Genomic DNA, 27,978 nt, shown 5'->3' with positions numbered 1-27,978 from the left:
ATGGAGAAAGGGAAGCTTGGTCCGGGTGATACCCCCTTCATTTGGGAGGAATTTAAAAAGGTTTTCCATGAGAAATATTTTTCCCAAGGTATCCGATTCCAGAAATATAGGGAGTTTGACCGACTGGAGCAGGGTGATATGACAGTTGCTCAGTATGCAGCAAAGTTTGAAGAGATGTCCCGATATGCTCCGACCTTGATATCAGAGGATAGTGACCGAGCAAGGAAATTTGAAAATGGACTCAGGGGACGGATTCAACAACAAGTCGCTGCTTTTGAACTGTCTAGTTATAAAGATGTGGTTAACAAAGCCCTGGTGATAGAAAAAGGGCTTGACAATGCCCAGGCTGCCAGAGAAAAGAATATGAAGAAAAGGTTTCGATCTACTGATTCTCCGAGCCAAAATAGTAGACCCTTCAAGTCAAAGGATCAGAGACCGAATCAAGTTGTCACTAGAGACAGAGGTCAAGCCCGAGGTGCCATTAGATGCTACAGATGTGGAGGACCTCATCTTAAGCGAGATTGCACTTGGATTGGAGGGACATGTTTTTCTTGTGGTCAAGAAGGGCATAAGGCTGTTGTATGTCCTAGTGGAAAAGAACCGCAGAGGCGACAAGCACCTCAGTCTTCTCAGAGAGCCCCTATAAACCGAGCACCTCAAGAGGGACAGCAGCAAGAGGGAGGGCAGCAGAGGCCTAGGTGTTGGAATTTGTATCCTAAATGTCAATCGTCAGCATATTGATGATTGAATTTTGTAAATGAATTGACAAATTAATAAAGTATTATTTGGCATTATTCATCATTTCATCTTCAAATGAACTTTTATATGATGAAGTCCTTAGGACTTATGTTATGATAAAGGAGGATTTATCTTTGAGTCCTTAAACTTGTTCGCGACCAAATGATATGTTGTTACTAGGACGACAGCATTATCGAGATTAGGTCGTTGTGTGACATATATGTTGGTTGTCCTCTTAACCAAGGAGTGTGGAGACACTGGTATGCCACACAGGTGAAGTGTAGGAGTATATTTCACTGAACGTGACCAATTCCGGAACGCTCTACTGTCGAGAGATGTTCCGAGTGGATATGGGTATAAGTTTGGCCCTCTAACCTGAGACCGCAACCTGTGACTAGCAAGCAACTCACTGTACTTTGGTACCGGACTACCTGAATTTCTAATTCAGTGACGGAAGGTCACTGGGGGCAGTCAAGTACTTGCGTAGTCAGTTGTGAGTCAAGATGGAATTGACCCCTCCTGAAAACAGGAGATAATGTCTTGTGATTAATTTAGCAAAACCTTGGCCAGGGTAATCCCAGTGAGGAGAAACGGGATATCTAAAGTTAATCACATAATGGATGTACTAATTATAGGGTTGACAGTGAGCTCTAAGTCATCCTGGCATTAGGAGTCAAAGAGATTGAATTATACAGTAACCATTGAGGATGATAGTGTTATTTTGATGATTAACAAGTAATTATCTAGAGTATGTTATAAGTTAAATCGATACTTCATTTATAAGTTCATTACTCTCAGTATATTTGTATGAATTGACATAGATATATTTCATTGTTCATTTGAATGAATCTAACATTGAGATGCAGCAAAGTGTGGATTGAGTCGACCCAAAAGATGATTGGGTCGACCCCGGTACATCAAGAAGTCATTTGGCACACTTCTGCAAAATTGGCACAGATGAACAGTGAGTTGGGTCGACCCAAGGTAAGAATGAGTCGACCCAAACTTCAAGAACCTCAAAACATGAAAGAAATATATTCTCTGGATTTACTGAGAGGGTCGACCCAAACAGTGGTTGAGTCGACCCAAGCTTGAGTCGACCCAAACCCTGAGAGGGTCGACCCAAAGGCAAGACAGAAAGGCAGACAGAAAATGGTTCTCTGGAATTACTGAGAGGGTCGACCCAAGAAGAAGTTGAGTCGACCCAAGTGAACTTTGAGTCGATCCAAAGAATGGTTGGGTCGACCCATGGGAAGGAAGGCTGAAATTCAAGTTTCTGTATTTTCTGAGAGGGTCGACCCAAGGAATGTTTGAGTCGACCCAAGTGAAAGTTGGGTCGACCCAAGGACAGGTTGAGCCGACCCAAGCACGGGCAGAAGCATAACGGCTAGTTGTGCAGAAATGCTTTTTGGACTCCCAACGGCTATAAACGGCTAGTTTCTTCAATCCAACGGTCAGGAAGGACTATTTGGAGGTTGGAGAAGTATTTAAGAGGGAGTATTCATTAGAGAAAGTAAGGTTTGGGAAAATACATCAAGTGCATTCAAGAAAGAACCCTAGCAAGGGAAGCTTCATCCAAGTGCTTCATTCAAGAATCAAAAGAAAGTGGTTGAGCAAATTCAAAGAGTCATCAAGAGCTCCATCCACCCTTGAAGAGTGAAGCATCCTTGACAAAGAAGAGAGAAGCCACTTCAAAGCGATAAATATTTTCTATACTCTTCTTTGTAGCTTATATTGTTTCATTTGCTCATTTAGGAGTTTAAATCTTCTTTCTTTATTTGTTAAACTACTTGTAAAGGTTGGTTGGTTAGCCCGCAAAACCAACGGAATAGGTTGATTGGTGAACCCGTAAAACCAATTGTGTAGGTTCGTTGGTGAGCCCGTAAAACCAACATAGGTTGATTGGTGAACCCGTAAAACCAATTGTATAGGTTCGTTGGTGAGCCCGTAAAACCAACATAGGTTTTTGGTGAACCCGGAAAACCAAAGTGTAAAGATTTTTGGATTGTGAGCCCGAAAAACAATCCAACTGTAATCCGCGGGATTATAGTGAATTCCCAAGGGATCGCTTGGGAAGTGGACGTAGGTGCTAAGGAGAGCACCGAACCACTATACTTCTTGTTGTTTGCATTGTGATTTGTTTAAGTTCACTAACTCATCATTTAACACAAGTAAGATAGTTAAAATTAAAAGAAACCAATTCACCCCCCCTCTTGGCTTGTCACCTTGGGCAACAAGTGGTATCAGAGCAAGGTGCTCTAATAGTACTCATTGATCTCACAATCAAGAGTTAAAGATCATGACAACCCAAGTGGGATGTTCTATGAGTGAGGGACAATTAATTGATAGACCTCCACTATTTGATGGTATAAACTACACATATTGGAAAGCACGCATGCGCATTTTCATTCAAGCACATGACTACGATTTATGGAGTATCATAGTCAATGGGCTACATACAAATGCTAATCATGATAAGAAAATGGCTCAGCAAAATGCAAAAGCCATGAATATTCTATATTGTGCATTGGATGATAGTGAACTTAATAGCATATCTTTTTGCATAACTGCTAAGGAAATATGGAATATGCTTGAAGTTAAATATGAATGCACTAACGTTTCTAGTGAATTTGAAACTAGTTCCGAAGAAGAAGAGCATCAAACTGAAACTGAAAATCTATGCTTTGTAGCACATGAAGATGAGGTATGTACTCGAACACAAAGTGATTTCTCATTCAAAAATCAAGTACATACTGAAGCTCAATCTGATTTTACATTTGATGAACTTCATGATGCTTTTTCTGATTTATACTTAGAATATAAGAAGCTTAGTTTAAAGAATAAAAAGCTAAATCAGAAAAATCTATCTCTTGCTGAAAGCTATGATATAACTCAGAAAAATAATAAATTACTTTCAGAAGACAATGAAAGGCTAACTAAAGAAGTTAACAAATTTAAGCCTATAGTTGAAAAATTTACTATCAGCTCTGAAAAACTGAACTTAATGATAAATAATCAAAGAGCTGAATTTGAAAAGGCTGGATTAGGATATCAATCTTGGTACACACAAAAATCCCTTAATGATATATGTGTTAAATCCTCCACTATCTATCCTAAAACGGATTCTAATTTATCTGATGAACCTAATGAACAAAAACAGAAAATTAAAAATCCATCATCTACTTATATTAAATCGATGTTTGTTAAATTTAATAAGAGTATGCAGAAATACATTCCTTATAATTCTAAAATCTGCAAGCCTATGGACAAAATAGCCATTAAGAAAATATGGGTTCCAAAAGGAACAATAATAGCTAACCTACAAGGACCCAAAAGAGCTTGGGTTCCTAAGTTGAAAATCTGAATATTTTCTGTAGGTGTGTCTAGCACTCAAGGCTCCAACAAAAGATGCTAATTTAGAAATTGGGTGCTCTAGACATATATTAAAGAATGAAACTTAAAATATACTTTAGAAAAATAATTGAAATGAAAAGAATAATGAAATTAGTAATCCTTGCATCTCATCATTCTCTTTGCCTTAGTATCTAATTAAAACATAAATTGGAGGTATTAATCAATTTTGTGATATAGGTAATATTTTTAAAAAAATATAATCAAATCACTTCATTTTATAGTATGCCTTACTTACTGCTGGATAAGTTGCTAAATGATTAATCAATTTATTAAGAATAACTCTATGAATTCTCTATATGCTTGATTGAGAGTTTTTATCAATGGTATTATCTTATTGATCATAGACATGAGAATGTATACTTGGTATGCCTTTAAATATATGCACTATGAATACCAAGATTAAAGAAACCACTTCTGGCATATAAAATCAACTCATACTAGTATGGACTTAATCTCAAAAGACCTTGTCATTGGTTCACTTAGATTAATTTTCGCAAGGTCAAAGTTTGCTATGTATGTCATCTAGAAAAATAAACTAGAATCATTTCTAAATTTGAAAACATTGTTTCCACCTTTTAGCCGTTGGAAATTCTCCATAAGAACTTATTTGGATCTCTAGGATTGTGAACCTAGGAGATAAGCTCTCTAATTTTGTAATTATGGATGATTTCTCAAAGCTAATGTTGGTTTTATTCTTGGCACTTAAATTGAAATATTTTCTGCTTTGGCACAAACTTACAAAAGGTTTCAAATAAAAAAGGTTTGCAAACTGTGAAAATTCATGGCACAGCTTTGAAAACCAATTTGTTGATAAAATGGTATTGAATACAATTGTGCTTACACCAAGAACACTATTGCATATAGGGGTTATAAAAATATATAAAAAAAAATAGAACCTTTGTTGTGTAAGGACAATGCTTTGTGATAGCAGTTGATTAATACTATCATCACAGCTTGTCATATTATAAGGTTTCTATTAAATCTATTTTTAAAGAAAACCCCATGTGAACTCATGAAAAACAGAAAATCAAATGTTGCATACCTTCATGTTTTTCAGTTATACATATTATGTTCTCAAGAATGAAATATATGCCAAATCTGATAAAATAAGTATTTCTTTGGATATTACTCTTTAAGCAATGCATATAGAATATTCAATGAAAAGATACTAGTTATAGAAAGATCAATTTATATTATTCTTATTAAAACTAGATCTTTTATTGAGAATATAGTTTATCACTTTGATTCTATGTAACAATCTGAATTTTGATAGAAACAACTATTTAAGATAATTTGATTAAAACTTAACTGGTATATCTTATTGATAATTATCTTAAGCAAATAGAATCTAAGCTAAATTGCTTTTGAAAATAAGAAATTGGTTTGACTTTGATAAATCTTCTTATTGCCTCACATGGGTGTCCTTGAACCATATTATTTAATAAAGTTATCTCTTTAGTTCAAGTGACTTGTGCTTGCTTATATTTAGGCAATCTCTTGAGTAAAGTGACTCAAATTCAATTAGTGTCATGTCTCATGTTGAGTCATCTAGTTAAGAAATATGTTGTATGAATGTTTTTGTATCCTAGAGAACCTAATGAATTGCCTTCAAGAAAAGAAAAAGATTTTGCTAATGATACAGGATTTGTGAGCAAGAAATTTCAACTTGAAGGATACCTCGATGAAAGATACAATAAACATTCCCTTGGAAACAAAAAAAAAAGAGGAAGATTTTCTTCAGCCAAGGGTGTAAAGAATCTAAAAGGTATTTGGCTAAATGCACTGGTAATCTAAACTCTTCTCTTGTGAGTTAGTTGAGCAAAATCAATAGTCTGAAATTATATGGTAGCATGATTAAAACTTTAATTGCTGATCATCTTGATATCATGCTTCATTCTCATGCTAGTGATGATTGTTTCATGGTGTGATTAAATTGAAGTTTACTTTTTCCTATATAGTGCATAAGCATGAAATACACAAGTTTATGCCTCAAATCTCTAATTCAAAATAACTTGTGATAAGCTATGAATCATTGGGCATAATGAAAATGCTGTTTGCATGATATACATTTATATGCAGCATATAAGATTATCTCTTTATTCTGCTCTTTCATGTAAATTACTTGAGAATAACAAAAAGAGAGAGAGATAAAGAAAAGAAAATGGATATTATTCAAGAGAAGTAAAATCTAAGTAAAGGCAAATACTTCAATCTTAAGGAAAAGCAAAACAAGCATAATATATTCGGCACATTTGTGAGACTAGTGAAAGGGATAAAATCCGTAATTAATTACACTTAAAAGGGAGAGTTTGAAGTGAACATTTTAACATTTCTATATTGCTCATCATAGGGATGGTGCCAATGGGGAGGCTAGTGGTAGTACCCGGCACTATTTGACCCAACTATTCGGTGTAGGGTATATTAGGGACGGCACAAGAGGGAGGCTAGTGGTAGTACCTCGTGCCCCTTCCAACTCCACCGGATAGGGAGCAAATAGAGTATAGAGCATAAGAAGGTAAAAATGAAAGTATATAAGAAGAATCAAGTCAAATTTTTAATCAATTGAAAACACACTTTAAGGATGAAATCAGTGCAAGATTCTATTTAAATAGGAGGAGTTTATTTGAAAAGAATTGATTTTGATCATTGACATGCTTGCTCTTAATATTTTAATGCATGACTTAACACATAATATATTTTGCATATGGCATGATGTCTTGAATTATGGGTTCTCAATATTTTGTAATGCTCCATGCTTGGACAATTTGATTGAATGTTTGAAATACTACATAAAATTTTTATTTGGTATTATTGAAAAGAAATTTCAGAATTGTCGTTCACAATCATCTTTAAAATCTGAAAGTTGAATAAATTTGTAAAAAGGAGAAGAGAAGGATATCTCTATTTAGGCAAAATGAATTGATTTTGTTTTATCCTTCAACTTGCCTAACTTTGGTATATAATGTTCAAATTCATACCAAAACTCAACATAAATACAAATATTCTGAATATGCTCTTATATGTTTGAAATATGTGTTTTCAGTCGTAATGATTTAAGATGAGCTACAATGTGAAGATACATATCTCAAATTACAACTTTGAAAGCCTCCTTGAGAATCTTTATAAAATTCAGAATCTGATTTTGTATAAAAGCTTAAACTCAATATGAATTTCTAGATAAAACTACAGCTTAAGAAAAATAGAATAATTCTGATGCCTTGATTGCTTGCCCCGATACGCATCTGAAACATATCATTTCTTATCTTCAAAGTGTACTAATATTGGTCTGAATGATGTGTCTTTCGATGATCTTGATTGCAAACAAATATTTTTAATATATGATTTTATTTTGATATTGAAAAGATTTATTGTGCTTCATATATACATTGCTGAAAAACTTTGATTAAGAAATTGAGTTCTATAAATATATATACTTCAATGATCATCTATATGTTTTTTCCTCTCCTACATTATTAAAGACTTCCATCAAAATATATATGTATATATATATTATTAAAAGAGTGAATGATCTTAAGTCTAGAAATATTTCAGCTCACTCAAATGATTCTTAAAAGAAAGAAAATGTAAATGCTTTTGAAAGAATTTGAGCTTCAAATGAATCATTTTCTGATTAATATTTCAGTACATTTTCTCAAAGATTAAGAGGAAGCATAACTTGTTCTTAAAAGATTAAAAAGAGTGATTGCTATAAATTTTGAATAATTCTAGATCACTCTACATTCTTGATATCATAAAGTTTCAGTTTTATTCACGTTTATCATTAAAATCTGAAATTCAACAAAAGATAAGAATAATTAAAGAAGAATGCATCTTTTAAGGGGAAGCTTTAGATATTCAGTATCTTATCCTAAAGTTACCTTAATTTGATGCATACCTTGAATTTTATGGATTGATTTTGATGAACCTCCTTATATTGCAAGACTTGCTTTAATAATAAGTTTATACCTTGAGATGAGTTCTATAAAGGTTGTCTTATCTCAAACCTTGAGCCTTATGAAAATAAAATATATTTTCGAGATTGACAATTTTATTGAACATTATCTTCAAATTCTAAAACTCTCAAATGGAATGATTAATTAAGGGGGAGAAAGAAAATTTCAGAGGGAGAGATCATATAGAACTTAATCATATAAATTCACAACTAAAGATGAGAGAAAGAATACTAAATGTAAAGTGGTATTAAACTTTGTGCTTCATTGAATATCTTTTGAAAGTTGGATTTTCATCTGTACCTAATTGGTAAATCACTTGTTTTGAAAACTAAGTGAAAAGGATTCCAGTTGTCTTAGTATTGAAAATTTACTTTGGAATCCACTAATGAGCTCTTATTGGCTTGCACTTTAGTGTTTCAATCCTGAGCCAATTCATTTTAATTGATTTTGATGCTATAATATTTAAAGGAGTAAAAGAAAGTCTTTAAGAGAGCTATAAAAGAACTTTCAAAGTCCTGAATTTTATGTATCCTACATTGCATAAATTCATATTTTGGTATCTATGCTCCAATATTTTTATATCATGAAAGAACTTTGAAATCATTAAGAATTAAGGATTCAACATAATCTTATGTTTTTCGAGTATATAAGTTTTGATCTTTATCTGCTCTTATACTATACTCTAAAAATTAATTAGATTGCTCTCATGTTGCTATATACTTAATATATTAAAAAAAAGGGGTATTGGATTTTCATTCGTGCTTTCTTTGAATATTATTCTTGATACTCCTTGAAATAACTTGAAAAAGATTCCATCTACACTTGATTTCAAAACTATCTTTGGAATCTACATTTAGAGATCACTTCTGGCTTATATCCTAAATATCTCATTCCTAAAGCCAAACACATAGAAAGTAGCCTCATGATACATTCCTCCAATTTCCAAAAACCCATGAAACATGAGTCAAACTTGTTATCTATAGATTCCTTACTCATGTATCATTGTCCCAGAAAGAATTTATACGGATTGGAAGCAAGAAAAATTTTTAGAAGCAAAAAGGAAGAGAAAAGAAAAGTTCTACACTTGGGTCGACCCAACCCAGAATAGGGTCGACCCAACGTTGAGTCGACCCAAGAAAATTCTTGAGTCGACCCAACGTCGGGACCCCACTGTTAAAAGGGGGACCCGTGAGCTATCTAGGGCACTGTTTACCCTTTGTCCTCTTCCGAAAACCCTATTCTCCACTCTCAAATCTTCTCCAATCATCTCCAAACAGTAGATTACTTCAAGATCTTGGAAAAATGGGACCCGAGAGAGCCGTAGCCAAGCGATCCGGGAGAGTCTCACGATCTTGTTTAGAGCCTAGAATATGTATCTAGTTCTCATATGTATTTTGCTTTTATCATGTATCTTTAAACTTTGATTGAGGAACATTGTATTTATTTTCATTTTGGGCATGAATGTATTAAAATGTTCCTATTTTGATCAATGAAGTTTGAAGTTTGTTATTTATTGCATCTTTCCCATGTATCTTTTTGATGATGATAAAAAGGGGGAGAGAAGTAAAGAAAGAGTATTTTCGGAGAAGTAAAGATCTTAGGGGAGAAGTAAAGATATTTTTCAGAGTAAATAAAGTAACAAAAAGGGGAGAAGTAAAGATATCTTTAGAGTAAGTAAAGAAAGAATAATAAGAGCAAAAGTAAAGAGAGGAGAAGTAAAGAAAGAGAAATAAGAACTTATGTAAGAAAAGAGAAATAATTGGGAAAACAAATTGAAAATCACATAAGAAAGCATATACATCTAAGGGGGAGCAATTTGTAACAATGAAAATCATCAAATCAAAAATTTCTATCAAATTTCAGAATTTGGCACATATAATTTCAGAATTTGGCACGCACCTCTCGCACCCCGATACATAACCTGAAACTCATATTTTATCTCAAATTTTTGAAGTTTCATCGCTAATGAATTATAAATGAAAGGGGGAGCAATTCAAAAAGTCAAATTGGCAACATTTAAATGATATAGGGGGAGACTTCACTCTTATATATGAAAAGCTGAAATTCAGAAAATTAAGCCCTTTCGAAAACTGATTTTAAAGACAAGTATCGATAGGCTCATACTCTTTATTTTGTAATCATCAAAAAGGGGGAGATTGAGGATGATAGTGTTATTTTGATGATTAACAAGTAATTATCTAGAGTATGTTATAAGTTAAATCGATACTTCATTTATAAGTTCATTACTCTCAGTATATTTGTATGAATTGACATAGATATATTTCATTGTTCATTTGAATGAATCTAACATTGAGATGCAGCAAAGTGTGGATTGAGTCGACCCAAAAGATGATTGGGTCGACCCCGGCACATCAAGAAGTCATTTGGCACACTTCTGCAAAATTGGCACAGATGAACAGTGAGTTGGGTCGACCCAAGGTAAGAATGAGTCGACCCAAACTTCAAGAACCTCAAAACATGAAAGAAATATGTTCTCTGGATTTACTGAGAGGGTCGACCCAAACAGTGGTTGAGTCGACCCAAGCTTGAGTCGACCCAAACCCTGAGAGGGTCGACCCAAAGGCAAGACAGAAAGGCAGACAGAAAATGGTTCTCTGGAATTACTGAGAGGGTCGACCCAAGAAGAAGTTGAGTCGACCCAAGTGAACTTTGAGTCGACCCAAAGAATGGTTGGGTCGACCCATGGGAAGGAAGGCTGAAATTCAAGTTTCTGTGTTTTCTGAGAGGGTCGACCCAAGGAATGTTTGAGTCGACCCAAGTGAAAGTTGGGTCGACCCAAGGACAGGTTGAGCCGACCCAAGCACGGGCAGAAGCATAACGGCTAGTTGTGCAGAAATGCTTTTTGGACTCCCAACGGCTATAAACGGCTAGTTTCTTCAATCCAACGGTCAGGAAGGACTATTTGGAGGTTGGAGAAGTATTTAAGAGGGAGTATTCATTAGAGGAAGCAAGATTTGGGAAAATACATCAAGTGCATTCAAGAAAGAACCCTAGCAAGGGAAGCTTCATCCAAGTGCTTCATTCAAGAATCAAAAGAAAGTGGTTGAGCAAATTCAAAGAGTCATCAAGAGCTCCATCCACCCTTGAAGAGTGAAGCATCCTTGACAAAGAAGAGAGAAGCCACTTCAAAGCGATAAATATTTTCTATACTCTTCTTTGTAGCTTATATTGTTTCATTTGCTCATTTAGGAGTTTAAATCTTTTTTCTTTATTTGTTAAACTACTTGTAAAGGTTGGTTGGTTAGCCCGCAAAACCAACGGAATAGGTTGATTGGTGAACCCGTAAAACCAATTATGTAGGTTCGTTGGTGAGCCCGTAAAACCAACATAGGTTGATTGGTGAACCCGTAAAACCAATTGTATAGGTTCGTTGGTGAGCCCGTAAAACCAACATAGGTTTTTGGTGAACCCGAAAAACCAAAGTGTAAAGGTTTTTGGATTGTGAGCCCGGAAAACAATCCAACTGTAATCCGCGGGATTATAGTGAATTCCCAAGGGGTCGCTTGGGGAGTGGACGTAGGTGCTAAGGAGAGCACCGAACCACTATACTTCTTGTTGTTTGCATTGTGATTTGTTTAAGTTCACTAACTCATCATTTAACACAAGTAAGATAGTTAAAATTAAAAGAAACCAATTCACCCCCCCTCTTGGCTTGTCACCTTGGGCAACAACCATAGTTCAGGGTTCCAGCATATTTGCTTTGCATATATTCGGCCTATCCGGACGTTGGGTACCATTGCTAGATGGTCACATCAATTAGTGTAGGAAATTGTTCCTATACTACCGGCTTAGGTTCGAACCTATGAGGTCACACGCATAGAAGATTCCTGATTGATCAAGAAAGCTGATGAATGATTAAGAATCATTCAGGGATAATTTGGTCAATTTGATTGGCAAATTATCTTATAAAATAATTAAAGTAATTATTGAAGGATTAATTAGTAATTAAATTACTAATAAACTCAATTTGATTGAGTAATTGTGCTAAGGATGAGCCAAATTGAATTGGATTCAAGTTTGGGCTCAATCAGGATTTTGACCTGATTGGATTAGGTTAGAACCAAAAAGGACTTAAGCTGATCAAATTAATTTTAAATTAATTTGTTCTTAATTGGGGATTGACCTAATTGGATTAGGTCCAACACAAAGTAATTAATTCAATTTGATTGAGTTTGCATGAGCCAAAATTGAATTGGATTCAATTTGAGCTCAATCAGGGTCTGACCTGATTAGATTGGGTTCAACCAAATTGCTTTGTTTTAATTCGGGTTTGACCAAATTTGATTAGGTGCAACCCAAGGGGATTAGGCTCTGATGATGTGGCAATTATTGGTGACATGGAATTGGATTTCATGAATTTTAAATAAACCAAAATTATTGCATGGCACATGGACCCATTGCTTGACACATGGCGACATTGTTTGTTATTTGAATTTAAATTCAAATATTAAGCAATGTGTTAAATGATTTTAATCACTCAAACCATCAGCCAAGGTGGCGTATGAGTTTTTGAATGGATTAAATTCGAATTTCAAGAGGTGATTTCGAAATTATGAAGTGTTTTACCTTGCCGCATGGATTTCAAATTCCTTCCCTCTTGCACATGTGTTTAAAATTTGAATTTAAATCAGATTTGGTTGAGATCTGATTTGGGTTGTTCCTATTCCTTTGCATGTGCCAACTAAAAGAGGTTTTCTAAAAATAAATTTCAAATTTTGAATGAAAATTCGGAGGCCATTAAAAGGGGTCAAACATGGGCACCAAAAACACATCCATTGCAGCCTTCTTCCTCACCCGCCTCCTCTTCCTCTTCTTCTCCATTTTAGATAGGGTTTTCAGGGTGAATATCTAGAAGATTCAAGATCAGATCTGAGTCCTCTACTTTTCTTACAAACCTCATCTCCATCTGCTTCAAGACGATTGATCAAGAGTTGATTGAATTCCGACGGACAGATTTCAGCTTTCAAGTGTTCTGCAACTGCTAGCACTGTTGCGGAAGAAGATCCTTCAGAATTTCGCGTGTACTTCTCGTAGAGGCCATTCGTGTGCGTGGCTGCGAAGTCAAGAATCAGATTCACAACTTTCATCCATCATAAAAGGTATTAATCTAGCATTAATCATTTATTATGGTGTCAAGGTCTAGGTCCGATTCACCGAGGTTTTACCCTCTTTTGGGGCTCCTCACGGAGATATCTCCAGAATCCATTCGATGGATATTCGGAGATTAATTGGAATAGAGTTCTTAAGTTTCAGATCTGATAGTTAATCATGCATAAAAGTTTTAGCATAATTGTTTAAACGATTCCGGCATAATCCTATGTGTTCTTAATGTGCTGATTTCTAGATTTGATCTTGTAAGCATGCATGAATTAAATTGTTTGATTCATTTTTTCGCTGTATTTTTGAAATTTTAAAAGAACTACGTGTGGCTTGATTCTCCTTGTGAAGGGGTACGTAGGCAACCCGATCAGGTTCAGCCATGGTTTTCAAAAAAAAAAAAAAAAATTCAGCATGCTAAACACCGAAGAACCTAGGAATAACTTTCATTGGTATCAGAGCCAGGTTTATGTTTAAACTTTTATGTTTTAATTCTTGCAATTAAATCTGAAATCATTAACATGTTTAGATTAGATCTAAAGTGCTTTTTATGATTGATTTAAGTGCTGATTATGCATGATTAAGTAGATCTGAAATTTTGGATGCATATGATGCATGTTTGTGTTAGGATTAGTAACATGAATAAATCTGAAATCATAATATTGTTTAGATTAGATCTAAATAAAGTTTATGATTCATATGATCTCTGATTTTAATGAACAAATCAGATCTGAAAATAAAAGTGAAAAAACAAATACATAAGATGTATGTTGTTTGTATTAATTCATGTTGTTATGTATATGTGATGCATGAACAAAAAACATAATGACTTAAACATGAATTAAATCTGATTACATGTGATTAATTACAAAAACTCAGATCTGAAAATATGTTTTAAGAACTGAAAGATTGTAATTAATATGTAATTAAAAAGAAATATGCAATGATCAAAACTTTCATAAGTCTAAACTTAATTGAGAATTAAGTGTTATGAAATAGAATTGTAACTCAATTAATTGACATTGCATAATTCTTTGGGCATATGGGTTAGCTTGAATCAAGTTCTTAGGATTGGGTTAGACCTAAGGTTAGAATCAAACATGGTCTAATTAGAGTTAATTGATCAAATCTAATTAAGTAGTAACTAGATTAGGTCAAGGAAACTCTAGGTTAAATACAATAGTTGTAGATTGATCAATTCCATGTCTTTGATTAGACCAAGATGGAACTTGATTTAGGCTCAGAGGTGTAGCCCGAGTCATTTGAGTAATCAAATCGAAATTGATTAACCAGTCGGTGTCTAAGGTAAGTTTGGCAGTTTTGACCGGTGGTTTTTAATTGGGAGCTACTCGCACTGATTCGTCTTTGTCCAGTTAATGGCATATCCCTTCCACCGATCTCACTTACCTGGCCGACATGGTCAATCACATTTTGATTGGATCACTTAATGATTCGAGTTAGCCCATGCCTTAAGAAAAATCAGTATGACTGATTTAGGTGTCTCCTTAACCGGTTTGAGTCTAATCTGATTTGGTGAAGTCAGTGGGAGAAATTAGACTAACCGGATCTTCTCATCTATCCTAATTATGAAATCCTCTAAAATTATTAGGTCCTTAAAATGAAATGGTTATGGGGATAACTAGGTCATAGCCTCCCATTAAGTTGGGTGATAATGGGTCCAATATTTTGATAATTATTGGAGGCGCCACACGCCTGGTACTTATCAAGCATTGGAATTGTCATTCAATATATGATGAGTTAAGTGTACCTTCAATAGGCAGTCAGGTGAGCCGAGCCACACTCGGGCTTGGTCGTCTATTAGTTGATTAGACTTAACCCTATCATTTAATGGTTGGACCTGACTAGGGTATTCGGTGGAGGCGCCACACGCCTGCCGAAAAACCTAGGGCAAAATCATCACTAGAAGTTGCTTGGTGAAGCAATTGGTTAAGAACCTACCAATAGGTGCATATGGGTTGGCCGAGCCACACTCGGGCCTATATGTGATCTATTGGGTTCTAGTGCCCACTAAAGAATTAGGAGTAATTTTTCGAATTAGAGGTAGAGGCTACCAATTTGTATAAAATAGTGAGAATACCTTTAGACTAAAGTCCAAGTCTATTGAGTTTAGTCAATTCATATACTAATAGCCAAATTTTCTTTTTATGCAGAAATGGCCACTAATTTGTCACTTCGCTCATTGTTGGACAATGACAAGTTGACTGGTCCAAATTTCAATAATTGGCATAGAAAACTGAAAATAGTGCTAGAGCATGAGAGGATCCTTTATGTGATAACGGATCAAGCACCTGAGCAGCCCGCTGCTAATGCATCAAGATCGGCCAGAGACACTTATCAGAAGTGGCTCAGTGACCGGATCACTGTTCGATGCATCATGTTGGCAGCAATGAGTGATGAGTTTAGTAGGCGTTTTGAGAATACGCAGCCGGAAGATATCATTCAAGTGTTGAATGAATCATTCGGCGTTCCTGACGACGTTGAGAGGCACAAAACTAGTTGTGCCATCTTCAGCGCCCGAATGAAAGATGGGACCTCGGTAACTGATCATGTACTGTACATGATTGAGTTGATCGAGCGTCTAAGCTCTCTTGGCTTTTCCCTTCATGATCAATTGGGGAAGGATGCCATACTAAACTCATTGCCTGGATCATACCGTCCTTTTCTCACTCATTTTCGTATGACGAAACCTGTAGTGAATTATCACCAATCGTTGGGGTTACTACAGACGTTTGAGAATGATCACCAACTTCTTAAGAAGACGGTGAACTTAGTGGGAGGTTCATCCAAGGGTCGCTCCTTTAAGAAAGGAAAAAAGAAAAATAAAATCCAAAAGAAACAGGTGCACCATGCTCAGCCTAGTCAGAAAAATAATAAAAAGGCTGATCAGAGAAAGGCGGAGTGCTTCTTCTGCAAGAAGCAAGGACATTGGAAGAGGAACTGTCCTCTTTACATTGCATCCCTCGATCCGAACCGGCCTAAGAAAAGTGGGCAATCAGTTGCCAATCAAGGTACTTATATGATAACACCTTGCAATTTTTCTATTTGTGATAATTCGACCTGGGTATTGGATACCGGTAGTCCTTTTAATATTTGCAATTTGTTGCAGGGGCTACAAGTCAGTAAGAGATTTGAAGAAGGAGAAAGGTTCCTGAATGTTGGAGATGGAAGACCAGTTCCAGTTCTAGCTTTAGGAATTCTTAAACGCCCTAGAATAAATAATGTCACGGATGTCTACCTTTGGCATTATAGGCTAGGTCATATTAACAAGAACAGGATAAACAGGTTAAGTAAAGAAGGAATCCTTGATGTTAATGATTGTGAATCATTGACAACCTGTGAATCATGTCTTCTTGGTAAAATGACCAAATCACCTTTTACCGGAAAAGGTGAACGAGCCAGTGATTTATTGACCCTTGTACATTCTGATGTATGTGGGCCAATGAGCACAGATGCTAGAGGTGGGTATTCATATTTCATTACGTTTACAGACGACCTTTCAAGGTATGGTTATGTCTATTTAATGAGACATAAATCTGAATCATTTGAAATGTTCAAATTATATCGTAATGAAGTAGAAAAACAAACTGGAAAGAGTATTAAAACTCTTCGATCAGATCGAGGAGGTGAATACCTCTCCAGTGAATTTTTGACATATCTAGGAGAAAATGGGATTCTCTCTCAATTGACTCCTCCTGGTACACCACAATATAATGGTGTGTCAGAAAGGAGAAATCGAACTCTGTTAGACATGGTTCGATCCATGATGGGGTTTGCTAATCTGCCCATATCCTTTTGGGGATATGCTCTTGAGTCAGCCTGCTATATTCTAAATAAGGTTCCAAGTAAGTCTGTAAATAAAACACCACATGAGATGTGGACTGGACGCAAGCCGATGCTCTCTCACCTTAGGATTTGGGGGTGTCCGGCGTACGTCAAACGTTTGAAGACAGACAAACTTGAACCCAAGTCTGACAAATGTTTCTTTGTTGGTTACCTTAAAGAAACTAAAGGATATTACTTCTACTTTGCTGAAGAACAAAAATTGTTCGTAAGTAATAGAGCAATTTTCTTAGAAAAGGAATTTCTTGGTGAAGGAACAAATAGCTCTAATGTTGAGCTTAGAGAAGTTCAACATGTAGAAGATCCAACACCATCTACTGAACCAGTTGAGTCGGATTTGATTAGATCAGATCCAGAACCCATATTAGATGCACCATTAAGGCGATCGGGTAGAGTACCACGTCAGCCGGACAGATACTACGGTTTCTTGGTCCGGGATGGGGATCCTATCGAACTTGATGAAAACGATGAGGATCCGATCACATATATGGATGCAATGCAGAGGTATGACTCTGATAAATGGCTTGGAGCCATGCAATCCGAAATGGAATCCATGAAGGTCAATGATGTTTGGACATTAGTTGACCCACCCGAAGGAATTAAACCCATAGGGTGTAAGTGAATATTCAAAAGAAAACGAGGCGCAGACGGAAAGGTAGAGACCTATAAAGCCCGTCTGGTTGCCAAGGGTTATCGTCAACGTTATGGTATTGACTATGACGAGACGTTTTCTCCTGTGGCAATGCTCAAGTCCATTCGGATTGTGCTTGCGATAGTAGCACATTTAGACTATGAAATCTGGCAAATGGATGTAAAGACCGCATTTCTAAATGGAGATTTAGAAGAAGAAGTGTATATGATACAACCTGAAGGTTTTACATCTGCAGATGAGTCTAAAGTGTGCAAGCTTCAAAAATCCATTTATGGATTAAAGCAAGCTTCACGGAGTTGGAATATACGTTTTGATAAGGTAATCAAAACATATGGCTTCATTAAGAATGAAGAGGAACCTTGCATTTATAAATGGGCAAATGGTTCAGTTATTATATTCCTTATTTTGCATGTGGATGACATTCTTTTAATCGGGAATGACATTCCTGCATTACAAGGAATAAAGGTTTGGCTATCATCTCAATTTGCTATGAAGGATTTGGGAGAAGCATCTTACATCCTAGGGATGAAGATTTATAGAGATAGATCTAGAAGATTGCTTGGATTATCCCAATCCACATACATTGATACTATACTGAAGAGGTTCAGTATGATTAATTCCAAGAAAGGCTATCTTCCGATGGGCCATGGAATTAACCTCTCTAAAAAGGATTGTTCGACAACCCCTCAAGAAAGAGAGAGTATGGATAGAATTCCATATGCTTCGGCAGTGGGATCTATAATGTATGCCATGACATGTACTAGACCAGACGTGGCATACTCACTAGGAGTAGTGAGCAGATACCAGTCTGATCCAGGTAGCAACCACTGGAAGGTTGTAAAAACCATCCTTAAGTATTTGAGAAATACTAAAGATCAGTGGCTTGTCTATGGTGATTCTGACTTAAAACTTGAGGGATATACTGATTCAAGTTTTCAGTCAGATCAAGATGATAGCAAGAGCATGTCAGGATATATCTTCACTCTTAAGGGTGAGGCCATCTGCTGGAAGAGTTCCAAGCAGCATACAGTGGCAGATTCTACATGTGAAGCAGAATATATCGCAGCATCTGATGCCGCCAAGGAAGCTGTATGGTTGCGGAAGTTCATTACCGAGCTTGGAGTGACACCCTCCATTGATGGTCCAGTGCCTGTATTTTGTGACAATACTGGGGCCATAGCTCAAGCAAGGGAACCTAAAGCACATCAGCGGACCAAGCATATTCTACGTCGCTACCACCTGGTTCGAGAGATCATCGATCGAGGTGATATTGATCTTCAGAAGATTGACACAAAAGAAAATCTGGCTGACCCATTTACCAAAGTCCTCGGCATCAAAGAGTTCGACGAACACAAGTCGAAGATGGGTATTAGATACTGTGCCGATTGGCATTAGGCTAAGTGAGAGTTGTTGGGATTTGTATCCTAAATGTCAATCGTCAGCATATTGATGATTGAATTTTGTAAATGAATTGACAAATTAATAAAGTGTTTTTTGGCATTATTCATCATTTCATCTTCAAATGAACTCTTATATGATGAAGTCCTTAGGACTTATGTTATGATAAAGGAGGATTTATCTTTGAGTCCTTAAACTTGTTCGCGACCAAATGATATGTTGTTACTAGGACGACAGCATTATCGAGATTAGGTCGTTGTGTAACATATACGTTGGTTGTCCTCTTAACCAAGGAGTGTGGAGACACTGGTATGCCACACAGGTGAAGTGTAGGAGTACATTTCACTGAACGTGACCAATTCCGGAACGCTCTACTGTCGAGAGATGTTCCGAGTGGATATGGGTATAAGTTTAGCCCTCTGACCTGAGACCGCAACCTGTGACTAGCAAGCAACTCACTGTACTTTGGTACCGGACTACCTGAATTTCTAATTCAGTGACGGAAGATCACTGGGTGCAGTCAAGTACTTGCGTAGTCAGTTGTGAGTCAAGATGGAATTGACCCCTCCTGAAAACAGGAGATAATGTCTTGTGATTAATTTAGCAAAACCTTGGCCAGGGTAATCCCAGTAAGGAGTCACGGGATATCTAAAGTTAATCACATAATGGATGTACTAATTATAGGGTTGACAGTGAGCTCTAAGTCATCCTGGCATTAGGAGTCAAAGGGATTGAATTATACAGTAACCATAGTTCAGAATTCCAGAATATTTGCTTCGTATATATTCGGCCTATCCGGACGTTGGGTACCATTGCTAGATGGTCACATCAATTAGTGTAGGAAATTGTTCCTATACTACCGGCTTAGGTTCGAACCTATGAGGTCACACGCATAGAAGATTCCTGATTGATCAAGAAAGCTGATGAATGATTAAGAATCATTCAGGGATAATTTGGTCAATTTGATTGGCAAATTATCTTATAAAATAATTAAAGTAATTATTGAAGGATTAATTAGTAATTAAATTACTAATAAACTCAATTTGATTGAGTAATTGTGCTAAGGATGAGCCAAATTGAATTGGATTCAAGTTTGGGCTCAATCAGGATTTTGACCTGATTGGATTAGGTTAGAACCAAAAAGGACTTAAGCTGATCAAATTAATTTTAAATTAATTTGTTCTTAATTGGGGATTGACCTAATTGGATTAGGCCCAACACAAAGTAATTAATTCAATTTGATTGAGTTTGCATGAGCCAAAATTGAATTGGATTCAATTTGAGCTCAATCAGGGTCTGACCTGATTAGATTGGGTTCAACCAAATTGCTTTGTTTTAATTCGGGTTTGACCAAATTTGATTAGGTTCAACCCAAGGGGATTAGGCTCAGATGATGTGGCAATTATTGGTGACATGGAATTGGATTTCATGAATTTTAAATAAACCAAAATTATTGCATGGCACATGGACCCATTGCTTGACACATAGCGACATTGTTTGTTATTTGAATTTAAATTCAAACATTAAGCAATGTGTTAAATGATTTTAATCACTCAAACCATCAGCCAAGGTGGCGTATGAGTTTTTGAATGGATTAAATTCGAATTTCAAGAGGTGATTTCGAAATTATGAAGTGTTTTACCTTGCCGCATGGATTTCAAATTCCTTCCCTCTTGCACATGTGTTTAAAATTTGAATTTAAATCAGATTTGGTTGAGATCTGATTTGGGTTGTTCCTATTCCTTTGCATGTGCCAACTAAAAGAGGTTTTCTGAAAATAAATTTTGAATTTTGAATGAAAATTCGGAGGCCATTAAAAGGGGTCAAACATGGGCACCAAAAACACATCCATTGCAGCCTTCTTCCTCACCCGCCTCCTCTTCCTCTTCTTCTCCATTTTAGATAGGGTTTTCAGGGTGAATATCTAGAAGATTCAAGATCAGATCTGAGTCCTCTACTTTCCTTACAAACCTCATCTCCATCTGCTTCAAGACGATTGATCAAGAGTTGATTGAATTCCGACGGGCAGATTTCAGCTTTCAAGTGTTCTGCAACTGCTAGCACTGTTGCGGAAGAAGATCCTTCAGGATTTCGCGTGTACTTCTCGTAGAGGCCATTCGTGTGCGTGGCTGCGAAGTCAAGAATCAGATTCACAACTTTCATCCATCATAAAAGGTATTAATCTAGCATTAATCATTTATTATGGTGTCAAGGTCTAGGTCCGATTCACCAAGGTTTTACCCTCTTTTGGGGCTCCTCACGGAGATATCTCCAGAATCCATTCGATGGATATTCGGAGATTAATTGGAATAGAGTTCTTAAGTTTCAGATCTGATAGTTAATCATGCATAAAAGTTTTAGCATAATTGTTTAAACGATTCCGGCATAATCCTATGTGTTCTTAATGTGCTGATTTCTAGATTTGATCTTGTAAGCATGCATGAATGAAATTGTTTGATTCATTTTTCCGCTGTATTTTTGAAATTTTAAAAGAACTACGTGTGGCTTGATTCTCCTTGTGAAGGGGTACGTAGGCAACCCGATCAGGTTCAGCCATGGTTTTCAAAAAAAAAAAAAAAAAAAATTCAGCATGCTAAACACCGAAGAACCTAGGAATAACTTTCACTAGGACCCAGGGGCGGGTCTATGCACTCACAGAGCAGGATGCCAAGGCCTCTAATTCAGTGGTGACAGGTAATAAATTCATCCCTAATATTTTCTTTTGTTGGCATATCATAAATTTGGTTAGGTTATATATGTTGTGCATGTATGGATAAAGATTGTGATTAGGTGCCTTGTGACTATGTACAGGAATGATTAGGTTAATGTCATATGATGCAAATATTTTATTTGATTCTGGTGCTACCCACTCATTCATATCGGCCAATTTTGTTAGAAAGAATATTGAAATATCATCGGTGCCATTAGAATTTGATCTTTGCGTCTTAACGCCAAGTGGAGATGTTATATTAGTTAATTCAATTTGCAAGAACTGTATATTGGGCGTTGAAGACAGGGAAATGAATGCAGACTTGTTGGTCTTAGAGATGAATGACTTTGATTTGATTCTTGGAATGGACTGGTTGGCAGCATACTATGCTACTGTTGATTGTTTTGAGAAAACGATCAAGTTTCAGATCCCTGGTCAGCCAGTGTTTGGGTTGGTGGGTAGCAAGTCACCTCATCAAATGAAATTAATCTCAGCTCTACAGGCTAAGAAGCTTCTTGCAAAAGGTTGTGAAGGATTCTTAGCTGCTGTGTTAGACACACAGAAAAAGGAGCCCAAGTTAGAGGATATTCCGGTGGTGATAGAGTTTCCATATGTGTTTCCAAATGAATTGGCAGAATTACCCCCTGATAGGGAGATTGAGTTCTCCATCGACTTAATTCCTGGCACTGGTCCAATATCAAAAGCTCCATATCGAATGGCTCCAGCTGAATTGAAAGAGCTAAAGGAACAACTACAGGATTTACTGGATAAAAGTTTTATCAGGCCTAGTGTTTCTCCTTGGGGCGCTCCTGTATTATTTGTGAAAAAGAAAGTAAGAGTAGTATGAGCTTTTCCAGCCCAGTAAGAATCCCAACAGCCACACACAGTAATAATAATAAAATAAATCAAGCATCAAATAAATGCTATTTCATCATTCAAAAACTCAACAAGCAACAAATATATATAACCATTTTATATACATAAATCCTTTTTCACATTATGTGATCCATTCACATATTACTCTGATTCCCAAGTTTCAAAGTTTTTCACTTCTGGCTTTGGACTAACCAAGTTCATGTCCCAGTCCAAGACTGCACAAATCCCACGCATAAGCTCGTGGCAGCTATCCCACGCGTAAGCCCGTGGAGGCTATTCTACGCATAAGCTCGTAAAGGCTATCCCAAGCGTAAGCCCGTGGAGGCTATCCTACGCATAAGCTCGTAGAGGCTATCCCACGCATAAGCTCGTGGCAGCTATCCTACGCATAAGCTCGTAGAGGCTATCTCATGACAAGGTTAGTCCAACCCATTTTATATGTCTAGTTTTACATGTTTAATCACATTTCAATCACGTCACATATTTTCATAATTTCTCAAAAATATGTTATTCCTTCCCAATTTATTTATTCCAATACTTTCATAATAAACAAAATGCACACCTCATAGTGTCATACAAGCTCAAAAACAAATAGCAACAAACTGATAAAATATATCCAACGATAAATCCAATATATGCATAAATAAAAGTGCTCAGATGTAGGGATTCTTACAGAAATTTGTAGACTGACTCAAACACGGGTCCGAATCACAACCTACGTGCTGGGGTGCTGAGTCTCCTGATCAAAATCTCCTGGCACCGCTGACTCCTCCCCTACAACATCAATTACAAATCACAAACTAAATCATTCAATATTTAAATATTCTAAAATAGAATTCACATCTACTATGGGGTCCATCACCAAGTCCCCAAATATCTCAATCCCTCAAATCTAGGGCAGTTGGGATGGCTCGACTCCCACCCTGTACCACCGGTCTATGTCGTCGCCAGCCGTGGCCGCTGCCACGCCGGCGATGATGGCCGGTCTCGGTGAAGAGACCAAAAGGAAGGGATGATCCCTCTCTCTTCACGGTTGGGAATACATCTTCCTCCCTCAAATCCTTTTTGATCCAAGGGCAACAACCGTGGTGGCTGTGCCCTCTCCTTCCCCAACCCGACAACACCACTGGCCGAACCATCGCTGGCCGTCTCTGCTGCAGTCGCCGACGATGGTGGCCGGCCAAAAGAAAGAGAGAAGAGGAGGTCCCTCTTCTTCTTCTTTCCCCAACACCCGAAAGGGTCCCCCCCCCCTCTTCTTCTTCTTTCCATTATCAGCCGAAGGCCCTCCTCATGGTGGCTCGGCCTCTTCCCCCCTACCCGACGGCAACCCAAGCAGCCTCCCCCCCGACCGCCGTCGTCGCCGCCGGTGGCCAACCGACGAGGGAAAGAGGAGGAGAGATGGGATCCCGAGGAAGAAGACCTTGGATCCACCCTCCCTCATCACATACAAACCCTCTCTGGCCCCCTCACAGACCCAACCAACCTCACCCGCCATGAATCCCGGCCAACCCGGTGGCCGGCGGCGGCGGGATCGGGAAGAGAGAGGCCGAAACAGGGGTACCCTATTTCGGACTCTTCTCTGACGATTCACCGGCCAAAAACCCCTCCAATGCTACCCAAAATCCAGAACAAGAAGCATAAGGAAGGGAGCCCCACTTACCTCGGTCCGACGGCGTGCTCCGGCGACCTTTCCGGTGAGGAATTGGAGGAGGAACCGTGAGCAACTGCCCCCTCAGATCCCACGCTGTGGAGGATCTTCACCGAAGGGAAGAGGAAGGCCTGGAGCTTCCCCCGCGGCCGGCCGAATCTCGGTCCTCCGGTGAGTCGCCTCCCCCGACGACCGGCCTCCCCTCACGCCGCCGCCTCCCCCCTTTGCAACCTCCTCTTCCACGATCGTGCCTAGGGCACGATCGTAAAAGGAAGACGGGCCCGGTCTTTTCGGGCCGGCCCGTTATCCCTCTCTTTTTTTTTTGGATTTTTACAATCTTTATGCATCATAACCAACTCAATTGACAATGGCTTAGTATTTAAAGGAATTAGACGTGGTAACGTCTATGTAGTAGATCTTGAAGATCTTGCTAAAAACAGTCCTTGCTTAGTAGCTAGTGATACTAAGGTTAATGATGCAAGTTGGTTATGGCACCGTAAGTTAGGTCATGCAAGTATGGATACAATATCAAAATTAGTTAAAAGAGATTCTATAATAGGTTTGCCAAAACTAAAATTTGAGAAAAATAAAATTTGTGAAGCATGTCAATATGACAAACAATCTAGGAGCTCTTTTGAATCCATAAATTGTGTCACTACTACTAGACCCCTTGAACTACTACACATGGATCTATTTGGACCAACTAGATCCACAAGTCTTGGTGGAAACAAGTATGGCCTTGTCATTGTAGAAGATTTTTCTAGATACACATGGGTCATGTTCTTAGCTCATAAAGATGAAGCATTTTCAGTATTTAAGAAATTTCATAAGAAAGTTACTAATTCACGAAATGATTTAGTTATAGCTATTAGGAGTGATCATGGAACGGAATTTGAAAATCATCTATTTGATGAATTCTATAGTAAAAAGGGAATAACTCATAATTTCTCTGCACCTAGGACACCACAACAAAATGGAGTTGTGGAAAGAAAGAATAGAACCCTAGAGGAAATAGCTAGAACCATGTTGTGTGAAAGTAACCTCCCTAAGTATTTTTGGGGAGAAGCCATTAACACATCATGTCATATATTAAATAGAGTTTTATTGAGACCAATTATAAAGAAAACACCTTATGAACTTTGGAGAGATAGAAAGCCCAAAGTAAACTATTTTCATGTTTTTGGGTGTAGGTGTTTCATTCATAATAATGGGAAAGATAACTTAGGTAAATTTGATTCTAAATCTGATGAAGATATCTTTTTGGGATATTCTACATCATGTAAAGCTTATAGAGCCTTTAACAAAAGAACCCTTGTTATTGAAGAGTCTATACATGTTGTTTTTGATGATACTAATGATATCACTTCTAGCAAGAGAGTAGCTCTTGATGATGATGCAGAAATACTTGAGAAAAAGATAGATGATATGACATTACAAGAGAATGAACCGAAGCAAATTACAGAAACTTCAACAAGCCAAGAGGTAATTGATGATCATGGGCTTACAAAGGCTTGGAGGTATGCATACGGTCATCCTAAAGAATTAATATTAGATGATCCATCACAACCTATTAGAACTAGAGCTTCTCTTAGGAACTTAAATAATCACCTAGCTTTTGTTTCATACTTAGAACCTAAAAACATTGGAGAAGCTGAAAATGATGTAAATTGGATAAATGCTATGCAAGAAAAACTAAACCAATTTACTAGAAACAAAGTATGGAACTTAGTTGAACGACCCACTGAATACTCAATAATAGGAACTAAATGGATATACAAAAATAACCTTGATGAAAATGGAGTTGTGATTAGGAACAAGGCTAGACTAGTAGCAAAGGGCTATAATCAAGAAGAAGATATAGACTTTGATGAGACTTTTGCTCCTGTAGCTAGACTTGAATCAATTAGATTGTTACTAGCATTTGCATGCTCTAAAGACTTCAAACTATTTCAAATGGATGTAAAAAGTACCTTTTTGAATGGATATATTAATGAGGAGGTGTATGTAGAACAACCTCCTGGTTTTGAAAATCATCAATACCCCAATCATGTTTATAAACTAAACAAAGCACTTTATGGTCTAAAACAAGCTCCTAGAGCATGGTATGAAAGACTTAGCAAATTTCTATTAGATCATGAATTCTCTAGAGGGAATATTGATACAACACTGTTTTTAAAGAAGAAAAACAAAGATATGTTAGTAGTACAGATTTATGTAGATGATATTATTTTTGGTGCTACTAACAATCGCCTCTGCGAAGAATTTGCTGACTTAATGCAGAGTGAATTTGAAATGAGCATGATGGGAGAGCAGAACTATTTCCTTGGGCTCCAAATCAAACAATCTAAAGAAGGCATCTTCATCAATCAAGCAAAATATATCAAGGAGATGCTTAAGAAGTTTGATATGGATGGAAACAAGCCAATCAGCACACCCATGAGTTCATCATGCAAACTAGACAAAGATGAATCAGGTAAATCAGTAGATCAAAAGATGTATAGAGGTATGATAGGATCTTTATTATATCTTACAGCAAGTAGACCTGATATCATGTTTAGTGTATGCATGTGTGCTAGATATCAATCTAATCCTAAGGAATCACACCTAATTGCAGTTAAGAGAATCTTTAAATATCTCATAGGAACAAAAAATATAGGTCTATGGTACTCTAAAGAATCAAGCATAAACTTAATAGGGTATACTGATTCAGACTTCGCTGGTTGTAAACTTGATAGAAAAAGCACCAGCGGGTCATGTCAATTCTTAGGAGAAAACTTAATCTCTTGGTTTAGCAAGAAACAAAACTCGGTTGCACTATCTACGGCTGAAGCCGAATATGTTGCTGTCGGAAGTTGTTGTGCTCAAGTCTTGTGGATTAAACAACAACTTGAAGATTATGGCATTAAACAAGATAAAATTTCCATTAACTGTGATAATACAAGTGCCATTAATCTAACTAAAAATTTAATTCAGCATTCAAGAACTAAACACATTGAGATAAGACATCACTTCATAAGAGATCATGTACTGAATGGTGATGTGACACTTCAATTTGTTTGTACTGATGATCAACTTACTGACATCTTCACAAAACCTTTGAGTGAAGATCGATTTTGTATACTTAGAAGAGGGTTAGGAGTGATTGATCCATTCTAGTGATACTCTCCTCTAATTCATTGATTTTGATAATTAGCTTATGTCAGACATAGGGTTTCTTATCTATGATCATCAAATCAGTTCTTAAATCTTTGATAGTTCCATAACTCTCTCTTTTGGCACGGAAATAACAAGTTTTTTGGTTATGTGCTAGAGTTCAAGTCAACTCGAATAGATTTTAGAGTCGGCTCGTGGGTGAGTCGACTCGCGCATATCTGGGAGTCGACTCGAGGTCGAGTCGACTCGCGACTTACCAGAGTCGACTCGCGACTTACCAGAGTCGACTCGAGGTCGGAAATCCGACTTTTAACCCTAAGCGGAATGTTTTTCTCTTCACTTCTATTTTCAGTCGCCACTGTTCAATAGCCCTAGAGTCGTCTCCGACCTCTTCTCCGATCCGTTCTAGGTCCTCTCCGTCGAGTTTTCCTCCATTTTCTTGTCCATCACTCCGTGT

General features: G+C 37.2%; 1 protein-coding gene across 1 annotated transcript; it reads left to right on the top strand.

Moving 5' to 3' along the window:
* Window positions 1-27,930, top strand: LOC148703399 (uncharacterized). Its single transcript, XM_088722963.2, has 3 exons — window positions 1-463; window positions 21,946-22,676; window positions 27,874-27,930. Exons 1-3 carry the CDS (start codon window positions 1-3, stop codon window positions 27,928-27,930), a joined length of 1,251 nt encoding a protein of 416 aa, XP_088579089.2.
* The last annotated feature ends 48 nt before the right edge of the window (window positions 27,931-27,978 follow it).

This window comes from Phoenix dactylifera, chromosome 5 (genome assembly GCF_051530095.1).
Source record: "Phoenix dactylifera cultivar Ajwa chromosome 5, Ajwa_hap1_PhDact_Kaust_v1.1, whole genome shotgun sequence".
Taxonomy (NCBI): Eukaryota; Viridiplantae; Streptophyta; class Magnoliopsida; order Arecales; family Arecaceae; genus Phoenix; species Phoenix dactylifera.
The sequence above is the reverse complement of the archived record's forward strand: the minus strand, read 5'-3'. Positions and strand labels throughout refer to the sequence as shown.